The sequence below is a fragment of the Pecten maximus genome, unplaced genomic scaffold, assembly GCF_902652985.1.
Source record: "Pecten maximus unplaced genomic scaffold, xPecMax1.1, whole genome shotgun sequence".
Taxonomy (NCBI): Eukaryota; Metazoa; Mollusca; class Bivalvia; order Pectinida; family Pectinidae; genus Pecten; species Pecten maximus.
In genome coordinates this window covers 65,646-88,667 of record NW_022982699.1, presented here as the reverse complement: position 1 = coordinate 88,667, position 23,022 = coordinate 65,646, and the positions used below count along the sequence as shown (strand labels likewise).

General features: G+C 37.9%; 1 protein-coding gene across 1 annotated transcript; it reads left to right on the top strand.

The window, feature by feature from the left end:
* The first annotated feature begins 19,667 nt into the window (after nt 1-19,667).
* On the top strand, nt 19,668-22,088 carry LOC117320803. Its single transcript, XM_033875293.1, is given in 2 exon segments — nt 19,668-19,852; nt 19,854-22,088. Coding segments are annotated over 2 exon segments (2,337 nt in total). The 5' UTR covers nt 19,668-19,750.
* Nucleotides 22,089-23,022: the final 934 nt, after the last annotated feature.

Genomic DNA, 23,022 nt, shown 5'->3' with positions numbered 1-23,022 from the left:
GTTATTTTTCTATCTAATTTTATGTTATTATTTTTCAGTGTATCTGTATTTGCATCTAAAACTGGTCACATATGTGTAATTTATAGGTACTTATTAGTATTTGGCTACTTTGGCATGTCAATATGTTGCTCCGGGCTGATCGTATACTCTCAATCCAGTGTTGCTACGGGTTATACATATGAAAATGGGTAGCTTGTATAGTGCACTACTGTTTGTATACGATCGGCTTGCAGCAACGCATTGTATATGATTTCAATATTGTACTTCGATCTCCTACTTAAGAGGATAAATGACGAATTTATTTTGAACATGACTGAAATGTTGTTATTACTATCTATGAATGTTGAACAAAACCCTGGCCCACATAATATAAAAATAGCTTGTCTAAATGTTAGATCCCTGCGAAATAAGATTGATATAATAGAAGCAGAGCTGAATTCCTATGATATCATTTGTTTAACTGAAACCCATTTAACTAATGTAATTTTAGATGAAGATATCCAAATTGATTCTTATAATGCTCATCGTAAAGATAGATTTACTGGCTTTGGAGGAGGTGTAATGATATATTATAAAAATACAGTCAAAACTTCTAGAAGAAGGGATTTAGAAAGGGATGGTCTTGAGCTAATATGGTTAGAGGTTTCAATTGAACATCATAAATTCCTACTATGCTGTATATATAGGCCTGAATCAAGAGTAGAATACTGGAATAATTTAGATCAGAATCTAGAGTTAGCTAGTGACACTAATGTTACCGGGATCGGGCGGTCGGGGAAATGTATCGAAAGATCTGAAAAGAGGAGGACAACAGATTGTCAGTGTTTTCGTTTTATTCCGACTTCCAACTTCCGGTACTGAGACCGATACAAATAATTATAATGTACTAACATGTTTATACATGTAATCACTTGTACAATATAATATAAAACTCTGGCTTGTGTCTAAGGTACCTATTTTCAATAAACAAATTACTTATATTATGGCTTGTGACTATAGGGCTTAATTCAATTAACAAACTTACTTTATAACTTTGAACAATCATAATTGATCCATAACCAATTACAACACAAGATAAAAACACTAATTGATGACTAGACTAGTTACCAATAAATGTATGGAATGTGAGTATATCACATCTATTGATGATCTATAATTAATGGAAAATTAATTATATATTGACTATAATATATGTCCGACTTCTTAATTAACAGACTTGTCGTTGGTAATGATTCATAACTTCAAATACAAATATTAATTTCTAAAATCATTACATATAAATCACAGCATCAGTAATCGCAATCAAATGGGACATCTCTAAATGGAACGGAAGTAAACATCATGAAGGTCATTATTACGCAAGGGATTCTGGGATCACGCAAGTCTGCTTTCCCGCCAGAACCGTCTCACCAAAATCACGTGACCTGTCATGCTATTTCCAACACTAAACTTGTATAAAATACTTTGCATATAAAATATAAAGTAACCAATTGTTTTATGACAACCATATTCTAATATCGCATTCAAATATTCGTATATAAAGTCTAGAAAATACAAGCATTTACTCTAAACTGCGAGAGCCTAACGCTGATGACGTCAGTGATCTGGCTTCACACATCAGCAAAATCGTAGTATTTCCACTTTCATCAGTATTCGTACTAATCTACATATTCACTTGTATAGTGGAATCGTTTATGCACATGAAACAATCATTCTAAAACATTGGAAACATGATAAACTTGCATATTTACCTGAAAAGAGGAGGACAACAGATTGTCAGTGTTTTCGTTTTATTCCGACTTCCAACTTCCGGTGCTGAGACGGCGAGTTCGAATCGAAATATAACCAATATTTCACAGTCTGACTTACCTCCCTTTGTACATAAAATTAAATGGGTGGCTTACAATAATCTACTATTACAGTCGCCACACTCTCCCCCCAAGAAACAAATGTCGTCTCGACATTTACAACTCTTGACACCGAAATCATTCATGACCTCTGTAACTATCGACTCTATCTATCTCGACATGTTAGGTCGAAGTGCCATCAACCTGTTTAAGTTAAAAAAATGTACATAGTAAGGATACATCTTCTACTAAAGAAGAAATGTGATTTTGTGTAATCAGTTGGCCGTTCCAATTACAACTCCCAAACACTAATGTTGGTTGACACATTGGTATCCTTCGATATACGTCATGCGTTAAAAATAACACTTTTTGAGAAATACAAAATCAAAAGTAATTTAAGTCAATGCTATAATCATAGCTAAACATATATACAAGTTCCAAAGTTCAATAATCATGGATTTCTAGTTGTATTCACACACTCAAATGCAAATACATTTTGTTCTTTGAACCATGAAATAATCATCTGGTCAAACTAAAGTTTCTGGACCCCACATATCCCAACTATCTGGATAGCCCTTCAACCTAGTTTCTAGCTTTTGGACATAGCTGGGTTTTCCCATGGTATCATAGGTAAAACGTTTAGGAGGTTTGCGTCTCCTAGAATCTGACAAAGTTCCAGCGTCGGTTCCGGACTCCGACCTTTCACTATCTGTGTCATCCAACCGAGATTCGCCATCTGAAGAATCACTAGACGCGTCTGGATTTGCATCATCATCTGAAGTAACATCTGTGCCGTCGGGAACAGTCACAAAACTAGGGTCATCATTGCCACTACCAATGTCCTCTGTTTCTGGTACATTACTCATCGCGATGGGAACGAACGGGGTCGCGAAAGGATTCAAATCCTTCGAAACGATAATGTCTACCTTCAGTGGAAGGGAATTACACTGTAGCAACAGATTACGATGAAGTCTGCGGATCTCTCCCTTGCCATTCTCTCGCTTCACTTCGTATACTGGTGCATCCTCTGCCACTTTCCGAAGTACCACATATATATCTTGTTCACAGAAAGACCGTAGTTTGCCTGGACCGCCCTTCTCGCGAAAATTCTTAACAAGCACGCGATCTCCCTCAACCAGTGAATTACTAATAAACCGAGAATCGTGTTGTCGTTTTCCCTTAGCCGCACTCCGCGACGCGTTTTCCGAAGCAATTTTGTAGGCCTCTTCCATACGATCTGTCCAAACCTTTACATACTTAGTGTGATTTGCTGCTTGCGGGTCTTCGCTTGAACGCCCGAAGATAATGTCCACCGGAAGACGTGGGTGTCTGCCGAAAAGCAAGTAAAATGGAGAGTACCCTGTCGCATCATGTTTTGTGCAGTTATAGGCATGAACTACTTGCTGAAGATGACTTTTCCAGTCACTCTTTCCATCCTTTGACAGGGTTCGAAGCATTTGTAAAAGCGTTCGGTTGAATTTCTCCACCTGCCCGTTTCCTTCAGGGTGGTAGGGTGTGGTTCTTGATCGACCGATTCCACATAATTTCTGTAATTGATGGAAAAACTTATTCTCAAATTCTCGTCCCTGGTCGTGATGTAGGCGATGTGGTAAACCAAACCGAGGAATGAAGTCACTGAACACCTTTTCTGCTGCTGTTTTAGCCGACTTGTTTTTGGTTGCATAGGCCTGCGCGAAGCGAGTATAATGGTCCATGACGACCAATATATATTCGTAACCGCCCTTAGAACGTTCCAAATGCAGGAAGTCGATGGCAACCAACTCAAACGGATGAGTTGTTATGATAGGTTTTAATGGAGCGCAGTACTGGTGAAGTGGTTTTCGGTCCTTCAAACAATCACACCGTTTCTGGATATAATCCTCAATATATGTTGACATCCGTGGCCAGTAAAAACGCTCTCGTGCCATAGTAAGTACGCGATCAGAACCTAGGTGTCCCATCTCGTTGTGAAGTTTATGGCATACTAAATCCTGGTATTCCTGTGGTAACACTATCTGGTAGCAAGTGCCTTCTCTTGGAAGAAAAATCCTCCGAACAAGTACACCATCTGCCCTTAGTTGAAGTTTAGACCATTCTCGTACTAGCAATTTAGCTCCCTCATTCAAACTCTGTTTTTCTAAAATGGATGGTGGTTTCCCAAACTCCACAGCTTTCCGGACTGAAGAAATATAAGGATCTGCTATCTGTGCTTTTCGAAGTTCCTCTACTTCTATTGGGATCACAGCCCGACTTTTAAATTCCTGCTTTGTCATTTCCGAGACCAGATTCGCAACAAGGACATTCTCTTGATCCCTCACCGATTGTACAGCAGTATGTATCATCTCCTGCGAACACTGTTCAGAACATTCAGACATCATCTTGTTGATATCCAGTGGCATTCTGCTAAGGCCATCTGCGTCACTGTTGTTACGCCCAGGTTTGTAGTAGACTTTGAACTTGAAATCGGCCAACTCAGAGACCCATCGCAACCGGGTGGCATCAAGCTTTGGTGTAGTGAAGATATACTGTAGTGGACTGTTGTCACTGTATACACTGAAATGTGGAGCATAGTATAGGTAGTCTCTAAAACGTTCTGTAACAGCCCATCGCAATGCAAGAAATTCTAATTTCCCAGAGTGCATGTGATAATTTTTTTCAGCTGGACTTAAAGTTCTAGATGCATAGGCCACAGCACCTAATTTACCCGTTGACTGCCTCTGGTACAGGATTGCACCTAACCCTTCATGTGATGCGTCAACATGGACAATGAACGGCTGTTCAAAGTCAGGAAATGCCATAATTGGTGTACAAGTCAAGAGACTCAACAACTCCTCTAGAACACCTTGATGCTCTGCGGTCCATTTGATTTTTGCAGTTGAACGAGTCTGTCCAGTATCCCGTTTGCCTGGACGTGGCTTCTTTTTCCCTTTGTCATCCACATGTAGCAAATCATATATCACTTTGGCACGACGAGAAAAGTCTGGAATATAGCATCTGTAGTAACCTATAAACCCCATCATTTTTCTCACATCACCAACAGTTTTAGGCTTCCTTTCCTTTAGCTCAAGAACTGCTTGCTTATCAGCTGGATCCATCATGTAACCATCTGCAGTAATGAGACGTCCAAGATAACGAACCCGACGTTTGAATAAACTACATTTCCTTGGTTTGAGCTTTATTCCCTTCTCCTGTAATGATCGTAGTACTTGTCGCAAGTGGTTAAGATGATCATCAAATGTCGCGCTGTAAACCAATACATCATCTAAATATGGTAAGCAAAAGTCATCTCGCATATTTTCAAGACAGTCATTCATGAACTTCTGAAAGATCCCAGGCGCACCGGTCAAGCCAAATGGTATTCGATTCCACTCGTACTGTCCCCATGGTGTAATAAATGAAGTGTATTTCCGGCTTTCTTCCGACACGAAACCCTGGTGGTACGCTTTTCCTTGATCCAGTAATGAAAACCATTTACTTCCAGCGAGTCCGTTTATGGCATCATCTATGCGAGGTATTGGGTGTTGGTTCTGTACAGTTTTTGCATTAATCTTACGATAATCGATACATAGTCTTAGACTACCGTCTTTCTTTCTTACACAGACGATTGGACTAGCATAAGGCGACCTGGACTTGCGTATCCACTCTTTCCCGATTAAATCCTGAATGTAATCCTTTACTTCCCGGTATAAAGGTTTAGGAATAGATCGGTACGAACTTTGTACAGGTGCATCCTCCACCAACTGTTTGTTCATCTGTAATTCAGGGGCGCACCCTATATCTGTATCTGTCCGTGAAAAAGCCATGCATTCTTCTCTCAAAAGAGAATGAACCTCTTCCTTCTGTCTTTCCGTTAATATATCTCCTGGTAGGTCAATTTCTGGGTCCCAGAACTGCTCTTCATTCTGGTCAGTCTTGTCTTCATACGTTTTCTCTGCTGTTATCACTTTGCTTACATCACACTCGCGAAATGTCTTCTGTTGTGTACTGTCTGTTTCTAGTTTATTACTGTGTTCGTGCGCGTTCTCCTGTGTCTCTGCTGTTGAACAACTGGACTCCTGCACACCCAAGTGAACCACTGAACAAACAGTATCGAGCATCCCGAGCTCTGTGCATTTGGGGATAATTGCATCGCGACTACTCGAATTGGTGACTAGTATCTTTAACTTGCTCGTTCGACCTGGTTTCACATAAACAACCGATTCCGAAATGTCGATGTCATCATGCACATTGGTCGCTGGAACAAACATGGCGTGAACAGGTTCATTACTGTTGCAACCACGCACAGTAGTTTTGACTACTTTACACGACTGCTTTGGTACAACGATACTTCTGTTGCCTGTACGAACAGAACCGATAGTCTCTAGAGAATCCTCGACCAGAAGTTTAGCAACTGTAGCCGCACGAACATCTCCAATACCTGGAATAGCCGTTCTTACTATTTCGCGCTTTTCCGCGTCACCGACAACACTCAATACATACTTGATTACATTGAACCCCAAAATAGGTTGAGACAACCCAGCTGCGGTGGCCACTAAAAATGGTACATTTATGGATATGGGCTTACCTTCCCTTACATTCTCATACTGTAATGGATTTCCCACGACAACATTCATCTCGACCCATCCCTCGAATGGAATACGAGACCCATTTGCTGAGAAAATTTCCAAATTCCCCTCTAAGAGGTCATTGATAGGTTTAACCCTTACCCCTGGTAGGTTTTCCAACAACCACCTTCGGTCAGTCAAAGACACCTGTGCCCCAGTATCCCACAACACTTTAGTACATTTTCCCTCGATTGTACAATTAATGATGCACTTCTCCCCAACAGCCTTAATTAGTTGTTTTCTTACTTTAGGTGCTAACCCATGCGTTTTTCCTTTTAGCTGACACACATCTAACTCCATTTCCTTACCCTTGTGTTCAACATACTGGACTGCTTTACATAATATTCTATGCGAGACCCAATGACTCTTTTGACACATAATAGAACAATACATAGCTACCTGACAACCACAACATGTTAAAGTTTTGTTTTCTAAGTGTTTGTTACAGTTAGTGCACTGGGGACTTTTGTTACTGTCCAAGCAGGTTACATCATGTCCCCCTGATGCAACCTGGTCTCGTTTCCCGTCACGTTTTTGCCGCTACAATTTCTCTGGGTGTGTCCCTCTGCTAAGCATTTGAAACAATGTCGACAGCGGTCGATTCCATCTTTTGTACATTGTTCACACCGGCGTCGCGTAACTTTTTGTGGTGTATTCTTTTTATTGAACCGAGTTTTTAGTTCATGTACTTCTAACCGTAGCGATTTCAGTTCCTCTACAAGTTCATTTGCTCCCTGTACCTCGGTTGCCTGCACAGATACTTTCCGCGATACAGTTTGAGTTCCTAGTTTCTGTGTTCGCTCTAAATGTTGTTTCGCGATTCTGTTGAAACCCTCTTTAAGTTCAATGTCATTTCTGTAACTCTGCAAAATTTCTCGAACCTCTGGTTTGAGAACATCATCTCGTATGCCAGTTGTAATCGCGAGTCTGAACTGAGTTTCTACAAGTGATGGCTCATAGGACTCTGGCCCATTAGACGAGAAAAGGATTTTCTGTCTAAGTTCTAAAGCTCTGTATAGAAAGTCCTGTATTGTCTCTTTAGGTCCCTGCACTAATTTCACAAGTTCTTGATAAAGTTCTGTTGCTGTGCGTTCCTTGTAAAATGATCTTATAATGTTAACTATATCATCTAACGTCAGATCTTTTCTGCCTTCCAGGTACCCTCGTAGCTTGGCATTGGGTTGAATTGCTCTTATCACCCCCTCAGATATCTCTCTGTCCGAGTACTTCTTTTCTCTTCCGACCTCAACCTGTCTTGTTAAGTTAACAAAACTTATACATGATGAGGTCTCGCCTACCTGTCCTTGGATTTTAAATTCTTTTTTCCATGTAACGCTATTCATTGTTTCTTTACTTTCAGCAGGCTTGTTTTCTGTTTTGATATTCAGACCAGATAAAACCACCATTAATCTTGTAAGTCCTCCATCTTTGTCTTTACTTGACTCATCCATGGCGCCCTCTATATTCAACAACAGGTCCTCCCGAGAGGTGTCTTCATGGTTCTCACCATCAATGGCTGATGCTACCGTTCTCAAACACGATGCATCCTCACCATAAAGCCGGCTTCTGATTACCATAAGCAGTTTCTGTCTCCTTGAGCTGTCCATGTTGAACTTACTATCCCGGACAAGCCCCCAAATTTGTTACCGGGATCGGGCGGTCGGGGAAATGTATCGGAAGATCTGAAAAGAGGAGGACAACAGATTGTCAGTGTTTTCGTTTTATTCCGACTTCCAACTTCCGGTACTGAGACCGATACAAATAATTATAATGTACTAACATGTTTATACATGTAATCACTTGTACAATATAATATAAAACTCTGGCTTGTGTCTAAGGTACCTATTTTCAATAAACAAATTACTTATATTATGGCTTGTGACTAGGGCTTAATTCAATTAACAAACTTACTTTATAACTTTGAACAATCATAATTGATCCATAACCAATTACAACACAAGATAAAAGCACTAATTGATGACTAGACTAGTTACCAATAAATGTATGGAATGTGAGTATATCACATCTATTGATGATCTATAATTAATGGAAAATTAATTATATATTGACTATAATATATGTCCGACTTCTTAATTAACAGACTTGTCGTTGGTAATGATTCATAACTTCAAATACAAATATTAATTTCTAAAATCATTACATATAAATCACAGCATCAGTAATCGCAATCAAATGGGACATCTCTAAATGGAACGGAAGTAAACATCATGAAGGTCATTATTACGCAAGGGATTCTGGGATCACGCAAGTCTGCTTTCCCGCCAGAACCGTCTCACCAAAATCACGTGACCTGTCATGCTATTTCCAACACTAAACTTGTCTAAAATACTTTGCATATAAAATATAAAGTAACCAATTGTTTTATGACAACCATATTCTAATATCGCATTCAAATATTCGTATATAAAGTCTAGAAAATACAAGCATTTACTCTAAACTGCGAGAGCCTAACGCTGATGACGTCAGTGATCTGGCTTCACACATCAGCAAAATCGTAGTATTTCCACTTTCATCAGTATTCGTACTAATCTACATATTCACTTGTATAGTGGAATCGTTTATGCACATGAAACAATCATTCTAAAACATTGGAAACATGATAAACTTGCATATTTACCTGAAAAGAGGAGGACAACAGATTGTCAGTGTTTTCGTTTTATTCCGACTTCCAACTTCCGGTGCTGAGACGGCGAGTTCGAATCGAAATATAACCAATATTTCACAGTCTGACTTACCTCCCTTTGTACATACAATTAAATGGGTGGCTTACAATAATCTACTATTACAGTCGCCACACTAACTTAGATATTATAATTACTGGTGACATTAATGTTGACACACTTACAATGCAACCCACATCTCACTTTGCTCGACTATTGGCAAAATTTAATTTGAATTGTATGAATACCCAACCTACTAGAATTACTGAAAATACATCAACAGCCATTGATGTAGTTTTAACAAACAACTGCAATTTAATTAAAAGTATAACTGTTGACACACCTTTTTGTAGTGACCATTCCCCAATATTCTTCCAAATATCATATACTACTACTAAATATACATGTTATAATAAAACTATCTGGCGTTATGATGAAGCCGACTATGAATCTATTAATAACATAATAAATGATATTGACTGGCACTTACTAGACAATAACTTGAATGTTCATGATTTTAATCAATATCTTGTTGATGTTATAGCAGAACTAGTTGATAATTACATACCACATAAAACAGTACTAATAAGGCCACGAGATAAACCCTGGATGACAAACACTATAAGGCTAGAAATGAGACGTAGGAATAGAAAACATAAAAAAGCTAAAAACACCGATAACCCACAACACTGGCTTGAGTATAAACAATCAAGAAATTATGTTATTGATCTGGTTCGTAATGCAAAAAATGACTATTTTAAGCACTTACAAACTTCTTTATCTAATAAGTCAATACCTCCCAATAAATGGTGGAAAATTGCTAGGTCAGTCACTGGAATTAACAATAAACAATCTCAAATACCACCACTTACACATAACCACAGAACAGTACATCATCCAACTGAGAAAGCTGAGATACTTAATAATTATTTTACTTCTATCGCAAACTCTTCTGAAAATCTGCAAAATCTTGATACTTCCAGTAATGATGAAAATCACACACCTTTTATACTTGATAATATATATGTATCTGAACAGGATGTGGAAGATCAAGTAACTTTGTTAAATGTAAATAAACCATCTGGTCCAGATGGAATTACACCAAAGGTTGTGAACAATATCAAGTCAAGTATTATCCTACCTTTACAATTACTTATTAATAAAACCTTACAGACTGGGGAAATACCAGATAACTGGAAAATGGCAAATGTTAATGCAATTTATAAGGGTAATGGCACCCGAAATGAACCAACTAATTATAGACCAATATCAATTACCAATTGCTTTAGTAAACTATGCGAAAAGATAATATTTAAATATTTGTACAATTTTGTCAAACAACATACCAGGTAATATCATTTCAAATCATCAATCTGGCTTTACACCAAAAGATTCTACTGTAAATCAACTGTTGTCTATTTATCATACTATCACTAGTAATTTAGATATAGGAAATGAGTTACAATTTATATTTTGTGATATAAGCAAAGCATTTGATAGAGTTTGGCATGAGGGGCTATTGTATAAACTAAAAAAATGTGGAATTACAGTGAAATTATTGGAATGGTTTCAGAATTATCTAAAGGATAGAAAACAAAGAGTCATTACTGAAGGACATTACTCTTCTTTCCGTACTGTCAATGCAGGGGTTCCTCAGGGTTCAGTACTGGGTCCTCTGTTATTTCTTATTTATATAAATGACATAACTAATGATGTTAATAATTCTATAAAACTGTTTGCAGATGATACATCATTATTTGCCATTATTGATAATCATAATAAAATTATTGCTACTGACTTACTAAATGAAGATCTACAAACTATCAATATTTGGGCAAAACAATGGGATGTTATATTTAACCCCTCAAAAACTAAATCAGTTTTATTTACCAGAAAAAGAAATACTACACACTTACCACTAATTTTTGCTGACACAGCAATAGAAAATAATGACTCACATAGTCACCTTGGTGTTTTATTTTCAGCTGATGGTACATGGAATAATCATATTCACAATATCTATCAAAAAGCCTGTAAACGTCTTAATATTTTGAAATATCTTAAATATAAAATTGATAGAAGTTCACTTACTACTATTTTTACTGCTTTTATTAGGCCTATACTTGATTATGCTGATGTGATCTGGGATAATTGCTCTCAGCAATGTGAAAATTTATTAGAATCTATTCAAATTGAAGCTGCTCGTATTATAACTGGCCTACGTAGGGGAACCTCACATGAAAAATTGTATAATGAGCTAAGATGGGAAACATTGGAGTCCAGACGGAAGAAACATAAATATCTGCTGATGTACAAAATAATACACAATGATACACCTTCCTATCTTACTGAGATTGTAAACGTTTTTAAAAATAATATTGATGAACAGAACTAGCCTTTAAGAACCATCAGGGCTTTCAACCCACCACTATGTCACTCTGAAAATTATTTTCATAGTTTTTTTCCCTCCATGGTACGAGAATTTCGAAACTTGATATCAGCGGGTAATGATATAAGAAATACTACTTCCTCAATCTTTAAATATAAAGGAAATAGAAATGAAAATATACTTTTGTGTCAATTGAGAAATGTAGCAAGCCAATTAAATTATGATCTTTATAAAGACCACCTGATAGAATCGCCTGTTTGTAGTTGTGGATTTGGACTTGAAACTTCATATCATTTTTTCTTTTTATGCCCTAACTATATTGTGCATAGAGATACTCTAATAAATTTTCAGATTGACATACTCCTAAATGGCTCTGACAGTTACAGTGATGATATAAACACTCATATCTTTGATAATGTAATTAGATATATTAAAAACACAAATAGACTATTACATTAGTCATTAAGTCAAAAGTCGGGGTCTGATTCAAGTCTTTAGTACTGGAAGTCTATTATATGTCTATTAGTTGGTCCTAAGGGTAAAGGTCAGCCTAAACCAGTGTAGCTTAGGAATTAGTGGTTCATTAGTACATGTATATTTTTGATCAAATTTTTTATCAAATTAAGATCCTAGTAAAACTTTATTTGTCATTTATCCTTGTATATAGTTGATGAGATATTTATTTTTTTATTATTATGAACATCTTAAAAAATTTGTTCATGTCTGTGCAGTTTTGCGCAAGAATCTGTGTAGGTGACCCTATTTTGGATGAGTAATACTAAACCATTTAATACTCTGAGTTTATAATTACAGTAATTATTCTAAGCTGGAAAGAAAAAGTTAAAAACACATATACGTGCATAGTGTCTGCCTGGGTTGGGGGGCAGGTGTGTATTCAGCCATGAGTGGATGACTACTGGGTGTAAGCACCTCATGGACATTTTTGTTGGAAACTCTTGGTTTGACTAGGCACCTGCCTCCCATCCAGGCAGATAACATTGCAATATCAAACAAATATATAAATTCTAATCATAATAGTAATGGAAAACCCACTGTTTATATACATAGAGTATTTGAATTTCTTTCCCCTGTACATATACATGTATAACATGTGCGAGTGTGTGTGTGTGTGTAATACTATATATTACTCTACATTGTATGCTATTAATACCAGATGTTTTTATTTTGTTAATATTATTATAATACGGAGATAACTTAAAATAGGCTAAGCCTGATGTTCAATCCAATTGTTTTTTTAAAACAATAAAATTTGTTGAAATGAAGATAAACTTAAATGTGACGGATACTCAAATACTCGATATAGAAAGATGTAACGCAGTTGCGTTCCGCTCGTTTATTTTTGGACTCATTCCGGAAAATTGTAACATCCGGTTACGTAAGATACCCGTGCTGCTGTGGGGTCAATCACTTTTCGTCCGGGTGTCAGCAGGGTAGTAAGTGGTGTTGACCCTTAATCTGTGAAATTAATTAGATAACCGTCGCCCATCCTTTCCTAAATTTCATATTAATTTGTCTGCTGGATATTATTTGCCACTATCGTACATGTATTTTTATTTTCACGTGTAGTGTTTTGATGTATTTTTGATGTATAGAACTTTGTTTAATTTGAGTCTCGTGTGCCGGTGTCATGTCGGAAGTCAGGTTGTTGCTTGAAGGAATTATTCCATTTTGAGAGCACTCGCAGAGTGGCTAGAGAATATTTCCGCCTCTCGGGCTGTTTCTATACCAATAAGGCGAGGGATGGTTGTTGGAAACCTCGTTAGTAGATACGGGAGAAAAGACGGGTGGTTAGCAAATGTTGTATTCTGACCGGACATGCCACGTGCTTGAGACTCGGGGCAAAATACATTTATTTCATTTATATGGTTAGTTGTAATTAAACGATGGTTGGCATATGTTTTAGGCTAGACGTATACAATTGTAAATTCCTCACTGTGCCTCACGGGTATTATTTTGGTACTTTGTTATTTTTACACATGTTAATAAATTGTTGAAATTTATATGACGAGTCTATTTTCCTTCTCACCAGTCTTCTAAATATCGTCTGTTACTGGATAATTCATTTGTATTTGGAATCTGCAAGCGAAAGCGGCAGTCGAACCCTGGGCAAAAACTTGGTAGCAGTCCGACGTACGCGTGGCACCCCTGCGGTACACGTGCTGCGCGTTACAATTGGAACCTCCGGCGGGACCGGTTTATTTTTGTGATATTTATTTGCGGTCTCCGTTTTGTAAAGTAGAGTGGTAGTTTTTTTTTAAGTCATAAATTCGGAAGTAATTTCTTAATATCGAGCTTGCAGGGATAATTTTTGGTTTAAAAAAAAAAAAAAAAAAAATAATTGGTGAGAATGTTTATGGAGGGTTCAGAAAGGATGGGCGACGGGTTTACCAAGGGGAAGCCACTCATTAGTAGCGGGTGGGGGACAGATTGGATGACCTGACCAGATTATAACTGTCGCTCCCTGTAGTGTAGGATATTTATGGTACGAGAATGTTAGTCATAATTATATAGCTAATAGGTTATTTTTTGTTATTTACTTTCATGTAAAATTCTGTGTTGCTGGCACCCCCTCTGACCTGGGGGAGGGAACCACGGAAGAGGACCCAGACCCCTGTGACCATATGGAGCTCCAACACGACTGCATGCAGTAGACCTGCCCGGACATAGACACTCAGCTTCCAGAGGTACCATGATCATGACCTTAGACAGCACATGGCGTTTGATCAACTGATGGTGCATGTGAAATAACCACATAGGAATTGCATACAAACTTTTGCAAAATACCTTGTGCGGCCGCCAGGGTTGAGCTGTATGGTGGTGGATGTGAACACAAGACATTGGGGTAGTCAACTTTGCCCCCTGGTTGACCGTGACCCCCAACCGCGCCGTGCTTTATATATGTATGTGACTGGAAAGTCTATCCGAAGATGTCCGGAGTAACTTTCGTTATAAAATATAACAGGTACAGATATTCTAATACATGTGGTGGTTGAGTGAAGTTGTTCGCACGGGCAGGCAATATGGGCAGGGGCCTGGAGGACACTGGAGTCGACCCCTGGAATTCATTCCCTTCCCCAGGAGGTGTGCCAGTGACTTTATTAACAGTAATACCATGGACAGTAATTATAGTTGTACTACTTCAATAATCTGAATGTAAGGAGCATGGTAATGTATTGAGGTGAATTGTACAAATTCATTTCTCTTTTTTTTGTGTGTGGGTACAATTAAACATGAATAGACAGGTAACAGGCAAGGTGGCCATTGTGGGACATAGTTTTGTCAACCGAGTTGGGGGGTTGATGAAGACTAACAGGGATGGGCGTTATAGGGAGAATTTGGGATTGAGGGGAGTGGAGGTAAGGATGTATGGCAGGTCCGGGGGGGAGGATATGGGATGTAGTTGGATTAGTGGACACAATGATTGGGGAGGGATTTCGGCCAGGGGTGGTTATTTTACAAATTGGGGGGAACGACATAGATTCACGGGGGGAGGAGTGGAAAGTTCCGGACAGTGACTGGGGTGGAGTATGGGGTGCCATGTCCCAAGAGCTCAGGGACCGTGGGCAGAGTTGGGTCGCCCGGAGGCGCCTCATGTCTCCTCGGTTGCTGGTCGATGGGGTTCACCTGAACCCAACCGGGATGCGAAGGTATTTTCATGAGCTACAGCACGTGGCCATCAGAGAGTTGAGGAAGGTTTAGCTTGGGGGGAGTGGGGGGTAGACATAAACTGGATACTGGAGGGGGGAGGGGGAAAGAATTTTTCAATAGTTGATGTATGGGGACACTGTATTTGTAGTATTCTGTGTAAGTGATCACTAAATTTTTTTTCTTAGCTGGGAGGTCACCGGTTTGGGGTTGTCCCTTCGGTGGCTAGAGTTGATATGACCAACACTGAGAGGCAAACTCAACCAAGACACTCCCTCCCCTAAATTGTTCGGGTGGATTTTCTTTGGCACATAGGTTAGTGTAACCGTTGCAGGAGCTCTGGTCCTTACGGCTAGAGTTGATATGACCAACACAGGGTATGGGCGACTGCATGGTTATAGATAGGTTGGGTGGGTATAGTTTGCTACTGCGTCAACTCTGATCGGGCAAGATATTTAGTTCAAGGAGGAAGTTAAGATTGTTTTAGAATGTCTATAGTGGTTAATTATATATAATGGGAGTGGCTTCCCCAAATTTAGTCAGGGTGGGGGGTTAAGTGCTGACACCGGACAAAAGTCCATTTTTTTTTCATTTTTGGGTTTTTTTGTTTGTATTGTAGTGTGTAATGTGTTATTTTTTTGGTGTAATATTTAGTTATGGAGGTGAACTACAGCTAAATCCCTGCAAACTATCAGTTGTTGCTGGACCCCTGACAAATGTGCTTACTCTACATGTGCGCAATTTATAAATAAATTACATCCTTGAGGTTTCTCTCCAGTTAAATTTAATGTCATTAAATGTTCTATAAGGAACACCTAGTTCTCCTAAAATTGATATTTGGCCACAGGGTTCATGTAAGATAAAGACATTACCAGTTATATCTAGAATTTGATCTCTGCTAATCAAATAAGGCACTTGTCTACATATTATTGAGTATAACCCAGCATCAACCGTGAGAGTCTAGTTTTTTTATTGTGTCAAGTTTGGTTACACAGTGGAAAGTAACATCACAGGCGCTTGCATAGAAAATTAGAAAAATAAAAAAAAAAAAATGATACCAGTGGTATGTGTACTGTGTAATACAGAAGGCCGGAAACTCCGCCACGAGCGAAACGGCACCCCATCTCACTTCAATCGACTAAAAAACACATTTATTCAAACTGACACGGCGCAAACTACATGCGACCGTCATCAGAAAACATTCATCTTTAACCTACCTTGCCACTCAATATTATACGAATTGTTACATCCAAAACACAATAATCCGTGAAAACATCGCCGAATTCCTCGCTCAGAACGCCATTTCTCAAACTGCTCCCTGAGCCTGTCCAGATTCTTCATTTACATACGGGGTTCAAAGGTCATGCGATTATATAATCGACTGTCACCAGGTGCACTTTTTTGGGTCATCTCGGCATACTTTATTTCACAGGTGCATGCACCGGACGTCGTTTGCGATATCACGGACTAATAAGATAAAATGTTTTAATGCCATGCAGTGATGATATCGTCCTTTCCTTTTCTTCAACTGCATCATTTCGGTAGTTGTTGAACTTCGTTTTCAATCAAAAAGATTGCATATAACGGTGATCAATAACTTATTCAAGACAGGGCCGGGACATTATACGTATACCATGAACAAGTAGTATCAGTTGGAATTTTTCGAAGTTAAAATTTTGATGGGGTAATAGCTGATAGTTGTTTGATATTTTGATTTTTTTATTGTATTTGCCATCTATTTAGGGCTATGCCAATCTTCAATTTTTAAAAAAGGGACCCCAGCATGACTAGTTAAAAATGTATATACCACACACAATACCGATACGAATAAGAGGTTGTTCTGGGTATTCTGGCGTTAGCCCTAAAATACTATAAAAGTCTGGCGTTGACACAAAATAACCACTACTTCCCCCTCAAGTATTCTCTTTTCTTTCTCATTTTAATTCAGTTTCATAATTCTGTAAGCACTTCAGCCAGCTTGATTATTATTAGAGTAGCGTTTGTAATTCATCAATAACTTAAATTTTATATATGCGAGCGATGTAAAGTGGAATAAATGGATAATGAGTATTACAAAGAATACCTTTTACAATGCGTTAAATTCTTTGACATTGTCACTGGCGGATTTAAAGCCCCCCCCCCCCCCCCCCCCCCTAAACTTGTCAAAGTAAGGGTATCTTAAAAAACGAATTCCTGTATCAATCAGCGAAATAATAATATAAAATCATTAAAAAATCTCTCATATACTTGTTTTTATAAAACACACCAGGTATGAATCTATCGTGAAATACACTAGAATGCAGGATTTTGCATTTACCTGCTATTTTTTCAAGGGGAGTACCCGCGGACCCCCCCTCCCCCTCCCCCCCTTTAATTTCGCACGCCCCCTATTTGAAAATCCTGTGTCCGCCCCTGATTGTAGACACTAAGGGGCAAACTGATATCGAGTGTATTAACACCGAAATCAAGTAAGAAAGTAATACTGTTTCGAAAATTTGAATAAAAAGGAGTTTAAAACAAAATGACTGAAGGAACTCAATATTTCGATAATCATACAGTGATAGATGTACTCATAAAATTTGGATTGAACTCGAAGAACTTCTAGCAAACATTAAATCTAACATCGTGGGAAATGAAAATGAATTGATGATGGATCATAGATCACAACGTACAAATCGTTCAGCGAGCCGAAGCATTTTCCGGACAAAATGCATGCGGAGATGACCCCCAAAAGTACAACCGACGACTGACGATCATATAATCGCATGACCTTTGAACCCCGTATGTAAATGAAGAATCTGGACAGGCTCAGGGAGCAGTTTGAGAAATGGCGTTCTGAGCGAGGAATTCGGCGATATTTTCACGAATTATTGTGTTTTGGATGTAACAATTCGTATTGAGTGGCACGGTAGGTTAACTCTTTACCACTCAGAGCCATATTGCAACAATGTATAAGTATACTATGCAGTCAGTAGCGTTGCCATGACAGCCCTCCTCAGTACATGTAAACAATGTATGTTGTTATTTCCTCAGGCAGTTTCATAATTTTTTAAGTTTGTATACCCTGTAGTTTTACAAGCTTATACTGAAATAACTTCACAATAAAATTAGAATAAAGTATATATTTTCAGATTCTTTAGGAACAGCTCTATGATTTGGCATGGAATGAAATAAAGTTTTTGTTTATATTAGAGCAATGGAGGGTATTATCGTCAGGAGGCAGTTATCGTCACTTTTTCCCTATTTTTTAAATATTTTAATAAATGGTACCGTCCGGTTGCTAACGGTTTCATCGTAAAATACCATCGATCATTCGGAAGCTCTCTGACGAATATTCACTCCGAACAACCTTCAATTCAAATTTAAAATGAAGTTTTAATATTTTAATAATTTTGCCGCCAAGCATATCCGGTTGTCTTACGTGATTGGATAAGGTAAGTCAAATACCTTTCGGCTTATAACACACAAATCTTGAAACAAACGCCAGAAAATACGTTTTCTCTGTCAAGTTCTAGAGCGTCTGCTAAGTCTGCCAGCGTTCCGTGTACATCCGGGCTACTTCAATGCCGCAAATGTGTCTGTCGATAACTGACCCAATTTTGTACACTGGAGGCAGTTATCGTCAGTTTTCTAAAAATAGGAAATATTTGTAAAAACTCGATGGACTTAATAATAAATCCACCAGATTTTAATGTTATGAATTAATTCTGTAATTAAAGATATTATTCATTATCGCGCATCATTTTCCTGACATGGGGAAATGTTGCTATTTTTGGAGCCCTACTTTCACTTTCATATAGTCTAGATCTAGTCTTTTTTTATATAGATAATGGAATGCGAACTGGGATTTACTATCATGAATACATTTGGTATATACATATTACTATTTATTCTATAGCAGCTAATGTCATTGGTATATTTATCAAAAAGACTAGTCTACCAATATATATGCTAAAATGCAGATTATAATTGGGACAAAGCCAAGGGTGATAACTCTGGAAGGTCTGCAAGTAACATGTGCCTTTTTGTTGTATAGCATCAGTATTAGCACAATGTTTTTAATCAAAGTTATTGTTTATTTTAAAGGATGACATGTACCAATGAGGACACAGGAAACTGGAATTTGGTATATGGGTTACAAATTAAAGAGAGGTCCATATGTCATGATGTCCAGAAAGCTGTTACTTTTTAAAATGCCATGTTACAAAAATAGTTTTAATTGGAACATGGAGTGGCTTTTGGTGACTAGACATGCCCATAGCATTGCCGGATGTACATTGAATGCAGCAATTTATGCTGAAATTGACATTTTGTAAATGACAAACTTTCCTGCACATCAGTTCCTTATAATATACATATATATATATATATATATTGAATAAAAAGAAATCAATTAATACATTCTGAACCAAGAAATTTATTTACAAAATTGAATAATAGTATTATAGTAACAGAATGTAGTAATTCATATTTAGTTGAAAGTGCTGACAGGTGAAAAATAGATTTAAATAAATTGAATATTGAATACCTCAAGAATATGTCCTTTCTTATTATTTACAGAAAATGTCTAAACAAATAGGTGCAAAGAAAAAGCGGGTACAGTACTCGACAGAAAATATGGCTGCAGCTATCAATGTAGTTCGCAGTGGCAGTATGTCAAAAAAATCAAGCTTCGCGGGTATATCAAGTACCACGAACAACTTTAAATGATAAATTATCTGGCCGTGTACCAGAAAACCCCACACCTCCAGGTCCATCTCCTGTTCTAACAAAACAGGAAGAATCTGTGCTGGTCAATTACATTGATCTTATGCATGACATTGGCTATCCATTGACCAAAACAGAGTTCCTCCTCGAAGTTAAGCGTATTATGGATATTGATGGACGCCCCAATCCATTCCCCAATAACCTGCCAGGAAAAGACTGGTATTCAGCTTTCCGTAAAAGAAATCCCTCCATAACAACAAGGGTTCCGCAGTCTTTAGGACATGAGAGGGCAGCGATTACAGAAGGGATGATAACAAACTGGTATAAAAAACTTTATGAGTTTCTTTCACAGGAGGTACCAGATTATGAAGATTTAGTCAAAGATCCTCGGCGGATTTTTAATGCGGATGAAAGTGGATTTCCACTGTGTGTGAAGTCCGACAAAGTCCTGGCCCCTGTAGGTTCGAAACATATCTACCAAGTTGTTGTAAGTGATAAAACTCAAATTACTGTTATGGCCTGTATGAATGCCGTTGGCAACTATATGCCACCTATGATACTGTATCCAGGAGAACGCTTCAGAGACGTTGGTATTGCGAAATTCCCAGAGGCAATTTTTGCACACACACCAAATGGATGGATGGATACTGATTGTTTTGTGGAATTTTTAAAACATTTAAAACAATTTGTTTCTAAATCGAACATAGCTTCACCCATACTTTTGATTGTTGATGGCCACTCTACACACATTTCCCTGGCAGCTTCAAAATTCTGCAGGGAGAATGGAATTGTGTTGTACTGTCTTTTGCCAAATGCCACCCATATCCTACAAGCTTGCGATGTAGGGCTGTTCTCGCCGATGAAGGCTGCTTGGACAAAGCATGTTAAACAGTGGCAAATGCAACACATAGGAGAAGTCCTGACCAAAAGAATGTTTCCGGAAGTCTTTCGGGGTACTTGGTACCAAGTTGCAACATTTGCTAATGCATGGAAGGGGTTTCAGAAATCAGGCCTTTTCCCTTTATCAAGTGATGGTATTGACAGAACAAAGCTGGCTCCTTCAAAGTGTTTTAGCGGAGAAGAAGCAACTACACAAGACATGGAGGAGACCAACTCAACCATGGATCCTTCCGGAGATGCCTCCATTGTTCCAGCCAATCAGTCAGTGGAAACAGTTACCTTTTCTGCTCCCACTGATCCTTCCGTGGAAATCTCATCTGCTCCCGTCAAATCCTCCGGAGAAACCTCATCTACTCCTGTCAAATCTTCCAGAGAAACCCCATCTGCCCCTACTTCCAATCCTTCCAGGGAAATATCATTTGCTCCGACCCTTCCTTTCGTGGAAACCTCTGCTGCTCCTTCCAGGGAAACCTCATCAGCTTACTTAACAGCTCCTTCCGTAGAAAATTCATCTACTACTTCCACCCATCATTTCAAGGAAATCTCCTCAGTCCCCACCATAGAGTCTGTGTCCATTAACTCCCAAAATTCAGAAGTGTTTACATGCAGTGACCCGAGTCCCATGAACCTTTATCCTACAGTCGCTATCCTTCAACCTCCTCAAACCCAAGTGTCTGCAGCAAATGTCTCGTCTGCATTTGATCACCTTAGAGTTCCTGAAATAAAAAAGAAAGTGAAAAGGAACAATAATATTAGAGAAAAACTTCCAAAAGCCTTATCAGGTGTAGAGGCTATTGCCCTCTTAGAGGAGCGAGAAAAGAAAAGAATTGAAAATGAGGAGCTAAAAATAGTACGAAAAGAGGAGAGAGAAAAGAAGAAATTAGAGAGAGAGAATGAGAGGCAGAGAAAGAAGGAAGAGAGGGAAAGAAAAAGGCAAGAAAGAGCTGATCAGAAGATCAAGAAAATGGAAGAGCGAAAGAGAACAAAAAAGAGGTCTAGAGACAGTAGTGAGAGTGACTATGAAGGAAGTGAGAAGGAAAACATTCCTTTTATGGACACCAGTTCGGAAGACAATGGTATTTGTTTTATGTGTGGAAAAATGGGTGGTCGTGCGAATGAATGGGTGGGGTGTGAAAAATGTCCGAACTGGTGCCATATCAAATGCACTGGTGAAGAAAGATTAATTAATATTTCATCTCTTCAGGAAATTCAGAAGTTCCCATTTGTTTGCCAAGAATGTTTTAAGGAATACGTGTTTGGATATCTTGGCAATGTATTGCCTTGTGTAGAATAAATGATTGGTCATCTAAGATAACCGATAATTATACCATACAACATTTGTTTGCAAACATATGGGTATTCTTTAGGGCTGCAACAATACACATAACTCGCTTTAATATCTCAATACAATTCATGCGATAAAATCTGCAGGCCTACAAGATACATGCGTTTCAACTAGTTAGTATACATTACTGTCTGTATAAAAAGTACAATTTAGCATATCAAGAAAACAATTATTCACAACGATTCAATGTGAACCATCACACGAGTGTCGTAGTAATATACATTAATTTGTATATTGTGATACATATAATCTGGTGTATCATTGCAGCCAAACTTATCTTAGAAACCAAACATGTTTTCCTGAAATCTGTTTACTTTATTTCATAATTTGAAGTTAATGAGTTTTCGTGTTTATTCTCACCTATTAAGGAGAAATATTCTAGTTACTTTTTAAAGTAATTAAAGATACATATTTAATGATATAGACAAAAGAATGTCATATACAATGACATATAATATTGAGTAATTTAATACCATCTCTATCATAATAATTCATAATTGATACGTCCTTTGGTGTCATATACATGTAACTACACTGTATGTCAGAAAACTAGTGTAAGACACACAGTAAAAAACTTAGTCACCATTAGGCTAACTGTCACAGTTTGTGATCCAAAAAAATAGCATGATGATGACATGTAATTGTCATGTTATTAGATCTAATGTTCTTAAGTATGCTATTCTCAAAGAACACCATACATTTTTCATATATACATAAACTTATATCATTCTCAAATACAACTTCACAATATTTATATAACAATTAAATGATCTATATAACAATTCAGCATTTAGATCAATAGTACCAAGTCTTTTATATATATGTTAAATGTTAAGAAATTCTATCATTGTTTAAAAAGATGAGTCTATAGTTTTAATTGCAT